The 17,822-nt window shown below is 43.9% G+C and overlaps 1 protein-coding gene across 3 annotated transcripts in view; it reads right to left on the reverse strand.

Moving 5' to 3' along the window:
* The window catches only part of kcnt1b (potassium sodium-activated channel subfamily T member 1b), an 81,295-nt gene extending 65,498 nt beyond the window's left edge, over positions 1–15,797 (reverse strand). For 2 of the 3 annotated variants that reach the window (XM_021606568.3, XM_090237966.1), the window contains exon 1: positions 15,344–15,797. In XM_021606568.3, coding sequence (XP_021462243.2) covers positions 15,344–15,492 — 149 coding nt within the window. In that variant the 5' untranslated portion in view covers positions 15,493–15,797. The remainder of the gene's footprint in view (positions 1–15,343) is intronic. The other variant, XM_090237965.1, reaches the window with a different exon arrangement.
* Between the last annotated feature and the right edge of the window lie 2,025 nt (positions 15,798–17,822).

The following is a 17,822-nucleotide window of genomic DNA, read 5'->3' on the forward strand; positions in this document are numbered from 1 at the left end:
CTTTAATGAGCACAAAAGTGTTCAGCTGTGCTAACAATTACAAAAGGGTTTTCTAATGATCAATTAGCCTTTTAAAATTATAAACTTGGATTAGCTAACACAAGGAGTGATGGTTGCTGATAATGGGCCTCTGTAAGCCTATGTAGATATTCCAATAAAATCAGCCGTTTCCAGCTACAATAGTCATTTACAACATTAACAATGTCTACACTGTATTTCCCATCAATTTGTTATTTTAATGGACAAAAAAAAAGTGCTTTTCTTTCCAAAACAAGGATATTTCTAAGTGACCTCAAACTTTTTAACGGTATTGTACATCAGGGGCAGATTACAATGTTGTCCAGGCCACAAACTTTTGAGCTAAACCTAAATCCCTGAGCTCAACTACATTCAGGTCACTCTGTGTGGATGAAGAGAATAGTGTGTCGCGCATCACAATCAGGAAGTAGTCAGGACCCTGGAGAGGTCCAGTAACCACTTAGGTGTGAACAGAGACGTTTTATCCACACTACTATGAACTGGAACTCATCACCTATTGAGTCTCTTAGGCGAATACTTTTGACTGCCAAATTTAAAAAAAACTATTTTAGTATTCAGCCTGACCCTGACATCGTTGTACACTGCAACATTTTTAGAAGCAATTTATTTGGACAGTCTTCAACAGATGATCTACACAGGTGTTTCTCAAATGCAGTCCCCTTCTACCCTTTTTTTGTTCAGGCCCCGCACAAGCACCCCTGATTCAACTAATCAAGGGTTTGATGATTAGCTGGAGAATATACATTTACAACCTTGGGGAACTTGACAAACTTGACACTGATATACAGTATAGATGTTCAACTAATCAATCAATACTTTTCACGCTGTCTGTTTGATTTATTTAGTTTCAGTTGACATTTAAAGAGCGACTGCCTTTAAAAAACAACAAATCCCTTTGAAAATGGCCTATGTGGCATCGATTCAAGTCAGAAACAGTTATTCTAGTGTCAGAATTGACTACAAAGTGTAAATTGGGTAATTTTGGTCATAAAGTCAGTCTTTTCTAAAATGGAGTTTGGAACATCTGTACGTCACAACAGGGTAAATGAAAGTTCGGTTTTGGTTTGACGATATCCATTTGCTCACTATCACGGGTGAACAGCTATGGTGATGGCTCTCTATCCAATAGCATAGCAAGTGAGACAGACCTGAGCTGCCAAGCAGCACCGACTAAGACAACACATCACACATTTTTTTTACATGAGAAATACTGCACCAAACACCTTCGTTAGATATCAAATTGCGCAACTAAAACGTCCTCTGCAAAAACATCAAAATTAATTACAGATTTCTTGAGTTATCTTAGATTCATTCGGGTTATGTTGAGGACGTAAAATAGACTTCTGCATCTACAGTGTGTCATGGGGAACAAACATCATTAACGAAATGCGGAATCGGTCAGGACACACATCTCAAAGGCTGAAATGTAATTTTTCGAATGAGAAAAATAAAAACACGTGCCAATCAGCATGTTCAGTGTCTCTTTAATACAAATCAAACTGAAAGTCTGTTGATAGTCTGAGCCTTTCTAAGGTATACAGCATATGTCGAGGTCGGGACAATCCAAATACAAGTGAGACTGGTGTCTCCATGGCAATGAACAGAGTGGTTTCACCATCTCTCTTGGTGAGTGTCGGTCTGTTTGATGGCTGTAGTTGAGCGCTGTGAAATGAACAATAAAGATGGTATCTAATTATAAAGCACTTATCTGGTACTCAAGCAGTAGGCCATAACACAGATGTTCATCCTCTAATCAGCTCTGTTGATGACATATCTACTGCTACATCTCCAACACTCGGTCTCTGCCTCTGGTATCAGAGGCATCACAGGCCCACTGGAGGAGCCTGCAAGTCTCTGTTGTCTTGGTAATCATGCAGGTAAGGTAGTGCATCATAAACACTGTCACATTCTGTTTAGCCCCTGAGGCATGCAATGCAGGAACAAATTGATTCTCACCTCACTTTGACAGTAGATCCAGCAAACCAATTTATATAAAAAAAAAACTGCAACTGCTAGTGCTAAACCAGTGCTAAACACTGCATGTATTAGTGAATTAATGCAGATCCATGATGCTGACACTGGCTGAATCCTCTGTCACTTGTTCCCTCAAGGACCTATTGAAATGTTGTGGGGCCACATGAGTCTCTGCAGTAATTTAGAGGGATGCTGGAACTTGTAGTTTTGATTCCGTTTCCCAAAAGTGGAAGCTTGCCAGTAGGGCATATAACTACACCCATCCTGAAGTCACACCTGCCTCTGCCAACACCTTTGGGGAATTACTCTGTCCTTATAATCCAAAGGGACAAACAGTGACTTAAACATGTAAGGCATTTGCATTTAGTGTTTGTAAGGATGCACACGCACGCTCCTGAATGTTAATGGCAGCTTTTAGCTCCACACGACTGTCAAAGTAGGGATTGTGGGTAGGAACTCACAACGTACCAATCACGACAACGCTTCCTTGGGGGCTACTTCGCTTTTCAAGTCAACTGATGAGCAACTGCTTCCGCTCCAGAACACAGCTTTAATGATAACAATTGTGACATTATTTGCCATGGGGACCACGTTAAAGGATGACTGTACTCCCTGATTTGGCCTCGTTTTGAAGATTGCTGATTGAGAAATGCTAGTGGAATTAAACCAAACAAGAGTTTTCTTGGGGGTGTAGTTTGATGTTGGTGTTTTATGTTTGCATACACTGGCTGATACTGTTGTTTGCCCCCCGAGTCACCATAGTAACAACATAGGCAATTCCTTAAAATAGTCAAAAATAATTTAGGATAAATCAAGACATCTGTCATTAATTTAGACGTTTTTGCCAATGAGGTCTTAGTCACGCAATTTTACATCTAGCTAAGGTGTTTGGTGCAGTATTTCTCAAGTAAATGTTTTTGCATAAAAACTAGTCAGCGCAGTGCATACAGTCTATCGAGTCGGGAAAGTATGGTTGCGCGCTCAGGACTGATTTTTGAGAACATTAACATGTATGCAACTTCATCATCTGCAAACTGTCAAGCTATCGTAAATAAAGCATAAGTTACACGCTGTCTATCAGTGCTCAAAATCACTTGCTAGCTAGCTAAATGTCAACTCTGTGTTTGTCAATTAAGCTAGCAAGTAACGTTAGTAGCTAGCATGCTTCGGTGCAGTATAGTTTTTTGAAACTCTCACTATCTATTACCAGAGTGTTCGTCTGTCTGGTGGTGTCTAATAGGGAATCATGTTTTAAAAAAACAGGGTTTTGGATTATTGACAAATTGTAGTTGGGATACAAGTGCAAACTGATCATCTCAATTCTCATTTTGCACCAAAAACTGGCAGACTCGAGTGATTGACACTATCAAACACATCAGCAAATGACCACGCTTAGAACCAAGGGTTATTTCAACATAGCCTTGGCGACGTGTTGTCTTATTTAAAGAAGTCTGAGGTGCTGTGTAATGTGCAGGTCTGTCTGACTTTTTGGAGGTATTGGCTGCTATGTTTGCATGGAGTATGCAGCACAACTACTTCTCTCGTGTTAGTGGGCACTGGGCAAGTGGGCACGATCGTAATCCATACTCAACCCTCCAGTAAATAGTGACAAACTCACTTAGAAAAGCTTTGGACGAGACTGGAATTATCCTATTTACACTTTGTAGTCAATTTTGACGCTAGAATGAATGTTTCTGACTCATATCGATGCCACATATGCCGTTTAAAAGCAGAGAAGTTGGTTCTAAGGGACAGTTGACTTTTAAAACAGCTCATTAAGCCAGAGTTGCTGAAAGGAAAGGAAATCATAACTGAACAGTTATATTAAGATGGCTAGAAATAAGCACAAACACAACCCAAGAGATGGAGATTTCAGATGCACTTCCCTTTATACAGTGAGCTCCAATAGTATTGGGACAGTGACACGTTTGTTGTTGTTTTGACTGTGTACTCCAGCACTTTGGGATTTGAAATGATACAACAACTATGAGGTTAAAGTGCAGACTGTCAGCCTTAATTTGAGGGTATTTTCATCCATATCGAGTTAACCGTTTGGAACAAATTCATTTATATGTATATTAAAGTAGTAAAAAGTCAAGTATTTAGGCCATATGCATAGGATGCCATGGCTACATCAAGCTTGTGACTCTACAAATGTGTTTGATGCATTTGCTGTTTGTTTTGGTTGTGTTCCAGATTATTTTGTGCCCGATAGAAATGAATGGCAAATAATGTATTGTGTAATTTTGGAGTAACTTTTACTGTAAATAAGAATATAATATGTTTCTAAACACTTCTATATTTAATATTGATGCTACCATGATTACGGATACTCCTGAATTAATCGTGAACAATGATGAGTGAGAAAGTTACAGATGCACAAATATCATATCCCCATGATATGCTAACCTCTCACAATTACAATAACAGGGGAGGTTAGCATTTTAGGGGATTGATATTTGTGCATCTATAACTTTGTATATGTGAATTTGTCCCACTACTTTTGTTCACCTAATATGGGGGGGACTATGTTCCAAAACTGCTGTACTTTCTAAACGATTAATCCGATATGGATTAAAATACCCTCAAATTAAAGCTGATAGTCTAGTCTGCACTTTAACCTAATAGTCACTATAATTTCAAGTTTTGGAGCACAGAGCCAAAACATCAACAAATGTGTCACTGTCCCAATACCTTTTGGAGCTCACCGTAGCTAGCTTCAGTAACACCTGCAATGAGTATACTGAAGCTAATGGAGTGTGTGTTAACTTCTAAGATCTTGATGATTAAGTAGTACGCTAATTAGGCCACAGTTAAAGGTGCAACCAACATTTCTATTAAATTGAGTAAATAGCCAATTTAAGCACAGATATAGAGTAATGGTGTTACGGTTTTCTTGGTGAGAAGGAGAGTCGGACCAAAATGCAGCGTGTCTATTGCAATCCATGTTTAATGAAATAACACACTAAACACAAACACTATCAAAACAATAAACTTAACGAAAACCGAAACAGCCTATACTTGTGTAACCTAACACAGAACAATGACATCAGGACACTAAGGACAATCACCCACGACAAACTCAAAGAATATGGCTGCCTAAATATGGTTCCCAATCAGAGACAACGATAAACACCTGCCTCTGATTGAGAACCACTTCAGACAGCCATAGACTTAGCTAGAACACCCCACTAGCTACAATCCCCATACATACACACCACCTACAAAAACCCATGCCACACCCTGGCCTGACCAAATAACTAAAGATAAACACAAAATACTTCGACCAGGGTGTGACAGAACCCCCCCCCTAAGGTGCGGACTCCCGAACGCACCTCAAAACAATAGGGAGGGTCCGGGTGGGCGTCTGTCCATGGTGGCGGCTCCGGCGCGGGATGTGGACCCCACTCAATCAATTTCTTAGTCCCCTCTCCTCGCGTCCCTGGATAGTCCACCCTCGCCGCCGACCATGGCCTAGTAGTCCTCACCCAGAACCCCACTGGACTGAGGAGCAGCTCGGGACTGAGGGGCAGCTCGGGACTGAGGCAGCTCGGGACTGAGGGGAAGCTCAGGCAGGTTGATGAATCTACCAGATCCTGGCTGGCTGGCAGATCTGGAAGAGTCTGGTCGGCTGGCAGATCTGGAAGAGTCTGGTCGGCTGGCAGATCTGGGAGAGTCTGGTCGGCTGGCAGATCTGGGAGAGTCTGGTCGACTGGCAGATCTGGGAGAGTCTGGTCGACTGGCAGATCTGGGAGAGTCTGGTCGACTGGCAGATCTGGGAGAGTCTGGTCGACTGGCAGATCTGGGAGAGTCTGGTCGACTGGCAGATCTGGGAGAGTCTGGTCGACTGGCAGATCTGGGAGAGTCTGGTCGACTGGCAGATCTGGGAGAGTCTGGTCGACTGGCAGATCTGGGAGAGTCTGGTCGACTGGCAGATCTGGGAGAGTCTGGTCGACTGCCAGATCTGGGAGAGTCTGGTCGACTGGCAGATCTGGGAGAGTCTGGTCGACTGGCAGATCTGGGAGAGTCTGGTCGACTGGCAGATCTGGGAGAGTCTGGTCGACTGCCAGATCTGGGAGAGTCTGGTCGACTGCCAGATCTGGGAGAGTCTGGTCGACTGCCAGATCTGGGAGAGTCTGGTCGACTGGCAGCTCTGGCTGCTCCATGATGACTGGCAGCTCTGGCTGCTCCATGCTGACTGGCTGCTCCATGCTGACTGGCGGCTCTGGCTGCTCCATGCTGACTGACTGCTCTGGCTGCTCCATGCTGACTGGCTGCTCTGGCTGCTCCATGCTGACTGGCTGCTCCATGCTGACTGGCTGCTCCATGCTGACTGGCTGCCCTGGCTGCTCCATGCTGACTGGCGGCCCTGGCTGCTCCATACTGACTGGCGGCCCTGGCTGCTCCTTGCAGACTGGCAGCTTTAGCGGCATCCTGCAGACAGGCAGCTCTGGCGGCTCCTTGCAGACTGGCAGCTCCATGCAGACTGACAGCTCCTTGCAGGCTGGCAGCTCCTTGCAGGCTGGCAGCTCCTTGTAGACTGGCAGCTCTTTGCAGACTGGCAGCTCCTTGCAGACTGGCAGCTCCTTGCAGACTGGCAGCTCTGGCTGCTTCATGTAGACTGACAGCTCTGGCTGCTCCTTGCAAACTGACAGCTCGGGCTGCTTCATGCAGACTGACAGCTCAGGCTGCTCCATGCAGACTGACAGCTCAGGCTGCTCCATGCGGACTGACAGCTCCTTGCAGGCTGGCAGCTCCTTGCAGACTGGCAGCTTCATGTAGACTGACAGCTCAGGCTGCTCCATGCAGACTGGCAGCTCAGGCTGCTCCATGCAAACTGACAGCTCCTTGCAGGCTGGCAGCTCCTTGCAGACTGGCAGCTCCTTGCAGACTGGCAGCTCTGGCTGCTTCATGTAGACTGACAGCTCTGGCTGCTCCTTGCAAACTGACAGCTCGGACTGCTTCATGCAGACTGACAGCTCAGGCTGCTCCATGCAGACTGACAGCTCAGGCTGCTCCATGCGGACTGACAGCTCCTTGCAGGCTGGCAGCTCCTTGCAGACTGGCAGCTCCTTGCAGACTGGCAGCTCCTTGCAGACTGGCAGCTCCTTGCAGACTGGCAGCTCGGGCTGCTTCATGCAGACTGGCAGTTCTGGCTGCGCTGAACAGGCGGGAGACTCCGGCAGCGCAGGAGAGGAGAGAGGCTCCGGCTGCGCTGAACAGGCGGGAGATTCCGGCAGCGCAGGAGAGCAGAAAGGCTCTGGCTGCGCTGAACAGGCGGGAGACTCCGACAGCACAGGAGAGTAGAAAGGCTCTGGCTGCGCTGAACAGTCGGGAGACTCCGATAGCGCAGTAGAGAAGAGAGGCTCTGGCTGCGCTGAACAGGCGGGAGACTCCGGCAGCGCAGGAGAGGAGAAAGGCTCTGGCTGCGCTGAACAGGCGGGAGACTCCAACAGCGCAGGAGAGGAGAAAGGCTCTGGCTGCGCTGAACAGGCGGAAGACTCCGATAGCGCATGAGAGGAGAGAGGCTCTGGCTGCGCTGAACAGGCGAGGCGCACTGTAGGCCTGATGCGTAGTGCTGGCACAGGACGTGCAAGGCTAGGGATGGGTACAGGAGGCCTGATGCGTGAGACTGGAACCAACTTCACCAGCCGACTAAAACGGACCTCAGGACGAGTATGGAGCGCTAACCCAGGTGCCATCAAATCCCTGACACGTTCCGTCAGGCGAATTCTATGCAAAATGCACCAACACAGCAACTCCCTCATTTCTCTCTCCTCCAATTTCCCCATTAACTCCTTCACAGTCTCTGTTTCGCTCACCTCCAACACCGGCTCTGGTTCTGGTCTCCTCCTTGGCTCCTCACGATAAACAGGGAGAGTTGGCTCAGGTCTGGCTCCTGACTCTGCCACACTCTCCCTGAGCCCCTCCCCAAGAAATTTTTGGGGCTGACTATGGGGCCTCCGTCCGCGCCGCCTTGCTTGCTTCGCAAACTCCATTCTCCTATATCCTTCCGCGCACTGCTCCATCGAATCCCAGGCGGGCTCCGGCACTCTCCCTGGGTCGGCCGCCCACCTGTCGATCTCCTCCCAAGTCGTATACTCCATACTGTACTCCTCTTTGGGCTGCTCCTGTTGTTTCTTCTCCCGCTGCACCTTTGGGCGGCTACACTCCCCTGGTTTAGCCCAGGGTCCTCTCCCGTCGAGGATTTCCTCCCATGTCCAGAAATCCTTATTGCGCATCTCCTCGCGCTGCTCCTGCCTGTTGACACGCTGCTTGGTCCTTTTGTGGTGGGTGATTCTGTTACGGTTTTCTTGGTGAGAAGGAGAGTCGGACCAAAATGCGGCGTGTCTATTGCAATCCATGTTTAATGAAATAACACACTAAACACTATCAAAACAATAAACTTAACGAAAACCGAAACAGCCTATACTTGTGTAACCTAACACAGAACAATGACATCAGGACACTAAGGACAATCACCCACGACAAACTCAAAGAATATGGCTGCCTAAATATGGTTCCCAATCAGAGACAACGATAAACACCTGCCTCTGATTGAGAACCACTTCAGACAGCCATAGACTTAGCTAGAACACCCCACTAGCTACAATCCCCATACATACACACCACCTACAAAAACCCATGCCACACCCTGGCCTGACCAAATAACTAAAGATAAACACAAAATACTTCGACCAGGGTGTGACAAATGGATTAGAGATGGATTGCTAAGAAGACATCCCAGAAGGGATCCTGGATAATAACTTGGTTCATGCTCTCCCTCCCACTAAAGGAAATAAAAATATAGCATTGAGTCCAATCAACCAACAAGCTCCTGTATTTTAACTAGGTAACCCCTTGGAAAGGTGCTCTTGGATTTATTAAAAAGGTGTGCTTGAGGCCTCCCGGGTGGTGCAGTGGTTAAGGGCGCTGTACTGCAGCGCCAGCTGTGCCACCAAAGACTCTGGGTTCGCGCCCAGGTCGTAACCGGCCGCGACCGGGAGGTCCGTGGGGCGTCGTCCGGGTTAGGGAGGGGTTGGCCGGTAGGGATATCCTTGTCTCATCGCGCACCAGCGACTCCTGTGGTGGGCCGGGCGCAGTGCGCGCTAACCAAGGTTGCCAGGTGCACAGTGTTTCCTTGGTGCGGCTGGCTTTGTGCGCTGTTGGATGTGCGCTGTGTTAAGAAGCAGTGCGGCTTGGTTGGGTTGTGTATCGGAGGACGCATGATTTTCAACCTTCGTCTCTCCCGAGCCCGTACGGGAGTTGTAGCGATGAGACAAGATAGTAGCTACTAAACAATTGGATACCACGAAATTGGGGAGAAAACAGGGTAAAAAAATGAAAAATCATAAAATGTTAAAAAAGTGCGCTTGAGTTATGAGTTTGCATTTACAAAAAAGAAAAATAATCTGCCAACTGTATGTCCAATTTGTACTAATAGATAATGACTGGCACAACATACAGTGTGTGAATGATGACAGTAGTGGCCCTACATTGAACAACAGCTGAATAGGAGAAGCCTATACATAATCAATTATTGTGGTACAGGGGGCTTAAGAGAGGATTGGTGAGGTTGTAAGAGATTAAACTAAGGCAGAGAACTAAACAAAGAGAAAGAACATTGCGTTGTCTTTTCAAGCACAGCCCTCTCCTCATTTCAATTATAAAAGCAGCAGCCTCGGCCTGCAGAGCAACAAATCCCCCTGCAATCCGTCATCAGCATCCTCCAGCCATTCCCTAGACAAAAGTTGTTATTACTATTGAGGCCAGAGCATTGTGGTCAAGCCATTCCTTTTTGTAATTTAGCAGACCCGTAGCAATTAAGGTTAAGTGCCTTACTCAAGGGCATATTTACACATTTTTCACCTAGTCAGCTCGGAGATTCGAACCAGGGACCTACTATAGTATTTATACCATAGTATAGTATTTAGTATAGTATTTTTTTCGTGTGGGAATGAGTGAGTTGGTGTGAAGATAAAGACCTAATAATGAGGATCGCGGAGGATTCTGGAGAAGGAATTCAGCTAAAGTATTACGTTTTTCTATACCTATAGCTTAGTATAATCAATCTGAGTTACATCTCAATAGAGTTTGTAAGAGTGCACACAATTGATCTTTTCATGATCTGTATCAAACCTGAGTAACATCTATAGCAGCGTTTCCCAAACTCGATCCTGGGAACCCCAAGGGATGCACATTTTGTTTTTTGACCATCATCAAGCTTGAATTATTTGAGTCAGATGTGTAGTGCTAGGGTAAAAAACCTAATCATGCACCCTTTGCGGTCTATATGGATACATGGATACAGTTGCAAAAAAATATTTTGGTTTCCCAACATTAAGGGACAGACTTTGGAAGCATAGAACATAACATATTCCCATGACCATTATATAAATTATGATTTATCCCTAATGTATCAAACCTGAGTAACATCTCAATGGATTCTATAGGGATGGAGATGCACACAATGAATCTATCTTTTTAATTTCATGATATAAGGCACATGCTTTGGGAGCGAGTACTATTAATCCTATAATCCCATAATCATAATGGTCCCATAATCAGAATATCGTACACATATTTTGCAGTATAAAAGTACAAGATCTTACAGTATCAACTTCCTGTATCCTTGGAAAGAAAACTACTATATTAGTTTACTGTAAGTCTTGGTTACACTGTTTGTTTACATCCTACATCATTCCGACCAGCTGTTGGTATGAATGTGCAGTGAAGCATCCTAGCACGGCACTGAGGGGGTTCCTAGGCATTTAAATAATGCCGTAATGAATAACTAAACAGTGAGGAGTGTAGAGGAATGGAGCGGTGGGTCAATGGAGATGGGTCATATTATGGATTCTCACTCCTTCCTTCCATCTTCTTACTTCCATCCTCTCTGGAGCTGAACACAGCACGTAGAGGACAGGTCTCACGGTGATCATGTTTCATTGCCTTCCCATGGAGAACTCTGACTGACTGACTGACAGCATCCTTTCTGTCCGAAAGTGAATTAAAAGTGATGGGAAGTGGGATTTTTTTTGCAGTCACAGATACAGTAATTTAACGTTTTTATACTGTAAAATGTATTTCACACAATACAGGGACATGTAAAATATAAGTGTAAAATTAATTTATATGGACACTATTATGCAAATGAGAGCCTCGACATGGATGTTGATTAAAGGCAGCCCCCCTCACCTCTCTGATTCAGAGGGGTTGGGTTAAATGTGGAAGACACATTTCAGTTGAATGCATTCAGTTGTACAACTGACTAGGTATCCATCCCCCTTTCCCTTTCGATTTCATGCAAGATCAATGCATGAAAGATCAGCACACCAGACTATCTAATGTGAGGTGCTGTTTGACTATCTAATATGATAACGGATATTACTAATGACTCAGACTATCTCTGCTATATTCTACTGAGTTTACCATTCCATGCCGCAGCAGTAAATCAACACTGTAGGCTATTCAGTGAAAACTGTGCTGTTTACTCTCATTCCCACTCCAGTGTATTTAGATCAGTGCACGATGACTCTGAGGCTTTTGTGAGTATATTAAGCTGCATGGGCTTAGAGTCATAACCACCATTATCATAATCATCTGAGGAACACTATCTTGTCCCTGCACGCAAGCACACACACATGAATGCACATACACATGCACAAGCACTAGTGATGCAAGGGGTGACTGATAACCCGCAGTCCCAGCGGTTATATCCGCGTGGATGAAGGGAGGGTGCGTGGCGGGCAGACGGGTTGAATATAGAGAAAACAATGCATTCAAAATCCATAAATGTATCATTCTTGCGCAATTCATATCGATAGGTTATATTGAGGGTTTTCATTAGGCCTTAAATGTATTTGCTGCACGAGAGAAACGGAGATGAAAGAGGAAAGAGAAAACAAAACTTTACCACTGTCAACTAGATTTAAGAATTAATTCTATCAATGTTTTATGACTTTTATTATTGTGAGCAAGGGTTTATGTAGTATTCTAGGGCAACAGGTAATGACAGAATAGAAGCTGCATCTATCTAATTATAGACAAGTTGACTAACAAATAGCCTACCAAAATGTCGGAAATGATAAGCAGAAACATAGGCCTATGTAAAAATGCCTGTCAAAAAATTGTTCCGCCATCTCTGACTGTACAGCGCATTATCTATATTTGCGGGTTAGGGTCGGGTGCGGGCCTCAGATTTCACATATTGTCCGGCAGTTGTGTTATTAGCAATTGCGGGCGGACGTGGGGGAAACAGCTGACCCGCGCATCACTAGCACGTGGACACACACACACACACACACACACACACACACACACACAGCGCTCTTTAAACTTCCCAATCATCTCTGTCTCTGAGCCTAAGGCTGACAGCATGGGGAAACAACAACAGGGGATAAAAAGTAGGCAGGGCAGACGGGAGAGGAAGATCTGCAGAGGCCCGGTAGCTTCTACTGTTGAAAATAAATAGAAGAAAGGACCAGAACAGTAGTCTAATGTTGAAGTGGTGAAAGAGGATGATATGTATGTTATGTATGATGATTGTGAGGTGCTATACAAATTCGACAGTCACAAGAAGGGGAATTCAAATTGAATCAGTGTTTTGTTAGGGCAAAAAAACTAAATGTACACCCCTTGGGGTCCCGAGGACTGAGTTTGGGAAACTCTGACCTAATATGATATTAACTCCTGCAGAATTAAGCATTTCTTGCAGTACAATTATACACCAAATTTACATTTTTAATCAGGAACAGGAGTGGAGAAATATTATTTTATTATAGGATGTTGAGAGAATGAATGCGCGGTTAGGGACCGCTTGTAAAGGGTGCCAGCTTTAACAGCATTATAAACGCTGATACTATTTCAACCACATAAAATATGCATCCAAGCTGAACTGAAAACTTATAAACAAGCATGTTGAGTCATTTTAACAGCTTTTAATTTCCGTCAAACGGATGAAGTTTTGCATGGAAAGGCTTTCTCGTTGTTTTAGAGTTAGGCCTATTGCATTTTCTCTAAACGTCTTTGCTGCGCGAGAGAAGCAGAGATGAAATAGAAAGAGAAAACAAACTTTCCGATGTCAAGTGGATTGAAGCATATCTATTTATGACATTATTCTCGTGAGCAAGAATATATTTAGCGTTCTAGTAATAACAGAAGGAAAGCTGCATGTATCTAATTATAGTGAGGGTGCAAAGCACCCCACACCATATTTTTATTTAACCGGGCAAGTCAGTTAATTAAGAACACATTCTTATTTACAATGACGGCCTACCAGGGAACAGTGGGTTAACTGCCTTGTTCAGGGGCAGAATGACAGATGTTTACCTTGTTAGCTCCGGGATTCCATGGAGCAACATTTCGGTTACTGGCCCAACACTCTAACCACTACGCTCCTGCAACCCCTAACAAATAGCCTGACTAACAAATAGTCTACATAAATGTTGGAAATTATAAGCAGAAACATAGATATATCTGAAAAGGCCTGTCAAAAAAGAGTTCCACCATCTCTGACCGTACAGCGCATTTCCTATATTTACGGGTTAGGATTGAGTGCGGGCCTCAGATTTTCACGTTAAATCAACAACATGAAGTGCCTGTGGCCCCACATGACCAGGGTTGCCTACCCCTGCTCTATGGTATACCAGCTACAGTACTTTACTTTAGACTCCAAAAAAAGGGGTAGGCAACCCTGATGCATTTTTGCTGTTGGTGCAGCAGTGGGCCTCTTGAGTTCTGCCTCAGTCTGTATTATTGATGAGAGCTAGTGCCTTTGAAAGAGAAACATATACTGCCTACAGACTATACTGTCTTATTTTCACAGGCAGTAAGGCAGTATACTATGGCCTCAGCAATATTGCATTCGCTTTGACATAATTATTGTTGTAATGGTATACAGAAAACTGTTAATATACGTGTGTCAATGTTTCTGAATAGTTAATGAAGTCAGTGACATTGGAAAATCACAGGTAAGTGGATTCCAATGTGCATAAATGTCAGAACTAAACATTACAGGGATATGCAACTGTTAATGATGATAAAACGGCTGTAATTAACTGTATTGACTTGGCAGAACTCTCTGCAACTATTGAAATATTTAACACCCTGCATCAAGCTCAACCTTACCTTTCCCCTCTGGATTTTGCTACACAGCAAAAATACTGTAGCAGACTCAAAACATTGTTTCAAGTTTCTGCCCAACCAACATCCTTAATTGAATTATGCAGTAAAGTGCTAAGAGAAACGGCGAGAAGGGATGAGAATGTTAAAGAGAGCATTTTAACACCCATACTGATTTTTATTCAGGCAGGCCAATGTAGGCTGCCTGCATATACTCCCCCTTTTAATTAATAAACCGTGCAGTCCCATTCAGAGAGAAGCATCTCATGTGACTTGGCTGGGGAGTGAAGGTAAGGCTACTCCACTGTAGTTGCTGATGTGCTCCGACACACATGTAGCCTAGGCTACACACACACACACACACACACACACACACACATAATCCCCTGTGGTTTGCATTGGAAAGCAGACAGTAACTGAAAGGTTTCTGGTTAGAATTCTCGAATCCCCGAGCCGAGCCGACAGGGCTCTGTCGATGTGCCCTTGAGCAAGGCACTTAACGCGTATTGCACCTGTAAGTCGCTCTGGTTAAGAGCGTCTGCTAATTTACTCAAAAGTAAATGTCTATCGTGGAAATTGAAATCGATTAAATCACTTGAATGAGTAAAATATCAATACAAATGTGTTAATGTCCTCCATGCAACCGATAAACCAATTGTACGGTCTATAAAGAGCCGCAGCATCCTCGGAGTTATGTAAGCGATGCACAGGAATCAAACTGCAGACATAAAGAAAAACCCAGAAAAACCTAAACAGGAGGCTGAGAAAAAAATATTATTCACAAGTGGGTGGCACATACAGAGCCAATTTCCGCAAATGTAACAAACAGTGCCATTGCGTGCAGTCAGCTTTGACAATCCGCCATAAATCAGTTTCATAAATCGCGCATAACATGTGTCAATATAGCCTTAACCTATCAACAGACTGGAAAACAGAGATCGCGATTTGTTATTTTCATTTTTGCAAAGGATATAATCGACTAAGGAATGTAGGCTATATATTCGATACGAATGTATCATTACATAGGTCAATTCATACCCTTTGCCTAAATATAATAATAAATAGCTTATATGGGATACAATTTGACTGCGCTTTGCGCTGCGCGCTTGAAGCACCACACGGGTTTGAGGATGCTGCGGGTTTGATATCGAACTGGTGCTCTTAGTCTGAGACATGCAGCAGCTTCATGCGGGTCAATGTGCGGTACCTTTGCCCAGCATCACTCCCAAAAGAGCCCATCGTTCGTATCGGCTTCGACGGGTTGACCCAAGTCGGCTCCTCCGGTGTTTTCGTCGCCTCGGTCTTGACGTCTGGGTCTATCTCCGAAGGAGATGGCGTGAGTTTAGCGCCTGCCATCGTTCACCCTCTCCCAAGTTACCCCCAGCCGAGAATGACCAATATGTTACCCCTCTGCTGTCAATACCAGCCTATGGAGCGACTGAAATTCAAAACTGCATCCTGAACGCACTTCTGCCGCAATATAGACCGAGGTAGACTTGCATTCCATTCCTTTCTGCATCACGCAATCATGTGAGAAAGTGCTGGGAGCTTATTGTTATTGAGCAGCACTCCATCCTTTGCAGATGTGAGGTCCATTGCATCCCAGCCTCCAGACGTCATCAAACCATTCTACCCAGTAGACGCGTGCCCCTGTTGCTAGTGTAGCTGTACTAATTGTTACATAACTTGCAAGATGTTCAAAGGGGGGTGTAAATCAAAGATTTATTTTGATCACTGCACATTGCTACAGCTGTCATTCTGTGCACCAAAATATAATGTGTATTAACAGTTTTGTAGTTTAAAGTGTCTTTACCCCATTATGAATTAATAAACTCTATAAGTAACACAAACATTTCCCAGGGCATAGACATATCGATATTTGCAGAAAGATAAAATTCTTGTTAATCTAATTCTTGTTAGTACAATTTATAGTAGCTATTACAGTGAAATAATACCATGCTATTGTTTGAGGAGAGTGCACAGTTATGAACTTGAAAAGTTATTAATAAACCAATTAGGCACTTTGGACAGTCTTGATACAACATTTTTAACAGAAATGCAGTGGTCATTGGATCAGTTTAAAACTTTGCACTTACACTGCTGCCATCTAGTGGACAACATCTAAATTGCACTTGGGCTGAATTAATACATGATGGCCTCTCTCTTGCATTTCAAAGATGATTGTACAAAAAAATAAAAATATTTTTTTACTTTGTATTATCTTTTACCAGCTCTAATCTGTTATATTCTCCTACATTCATTTCACATTTCCACAAACTTCAAAGTGTGTCCTTTCAAATGGCATCAAGAATATACATATCCATGTTCAGGTCCTGAGCTACAGGCAGTTAGATTTGGGTATGTCATTTTAGGCGAAAATTGGAAATAAATGGGCGGATCCTTAAGAGGTTTTTAATGCATAGGTTCACTGAGGTGAGGTTTATTCATTTACAAAACAAGAGTGATGGATGACTTATTCATACTGTGAAATCTCAGTAAAACTTGAAGCTCGCAGTTGCCACCAGATCTGACACTCCTATAATCAGTAATCACTCCCATGTCTCATCTAAAGTGAGTAGTCTTTTACAGTGTAGACACAACACCTGATGTGGCACCACCAGACCAACAGCCACAGGCACATGAACAGGTGCACTGCAATTAACATAACACTAGGATGCTTGTATGCACTTAATAGAGGAGCTCATTTATAACACCAAAACAAAAATGGAACCTCCACTCCTCACCATGGCCTACAGTATATTATCCAACATTACTGAACCCTCAAAACCTTTTATGTTGTCCTACAGTGAAGAGGATAATACAAGGAAAGACAAAAAGACAGCCTGTCACAAACACTTTAGAATGATCAATAGATAGCAACTCCAGGAAAAGCAATTGCAAGAAGAGTGAAGGAGGACTGAGTCCAGTAAAAGGGAAGAGAATGATATAGGTAATGTAATAAAAAAGTGATGGAGATGGAAGGGGGTGCAAGAAAATAAATGATTTAGAATGAAGGATGGAAAAAGGATGAGGAAGAAAACAGAGGAAACAGAGGAGAGGACCGTACTCAGTCTCCACAGAGTCACCTTGTGGTGATGGAGAGAACAACAGCCATACCTCCAGCAGACGCCGAGCAGGAGCAGCAGTTTACCACAAGGAGCAGACAGACACAACTGAATGATCAGTAGTATTTTTTAGCAAAATATGGCTCTTAGGATAAGTTGATGCTTTGTCAATGTTCCTAACCAGGAGCTATTGCCATTAGATCAATGGGAAATCACTCTGGTGCAAGGGCTACTATTGGGTTTTATACATAGTCAAGGCCAATAATTGCCAGAGCGTGATTTCAAATTACCTCCGCTTCATGTACCTTTTTGGAAAACAGCAATATATAGCAGCACTAATAACACTACCACAGTCTGTAACAATAAAAAAAACACTAGCTATAAAAACATACATACTGTACTGTAGTGTTGTTAGAAGATTGAACAGTCAGCAGATTGCAGATAATAGGCACTTTGGGAGAGGGTCAAAAAGGTCCCCTTAAATCTTATTCCAATACTGAAACAGTGGGAATGGAATGGCAGTCTGGGGGGCGACAACACACACAAACGGACAGACACACTGCCGTTGGAGCGATCACGGTCCCCTAATCACCCATAATCACTGGTCATGCACCACTACCT

This window comes from Oncorhynchus mykiss, chromosome 6 (genome assembly GCF_057628025.1).
Source record: "Oncorhynchus mykiss isolate SJ-2025 chromosome 6, ASM5762802v1, whole genome shotgun sequence".
In the NCBI taxonomy this organism is placed as follows: Eukaryota; Metazoa; Chordata; class Actinopteri; order Salmoniformes; family Salmonidae; genus Oncorhynchus; species Oncorhynchus mykiss.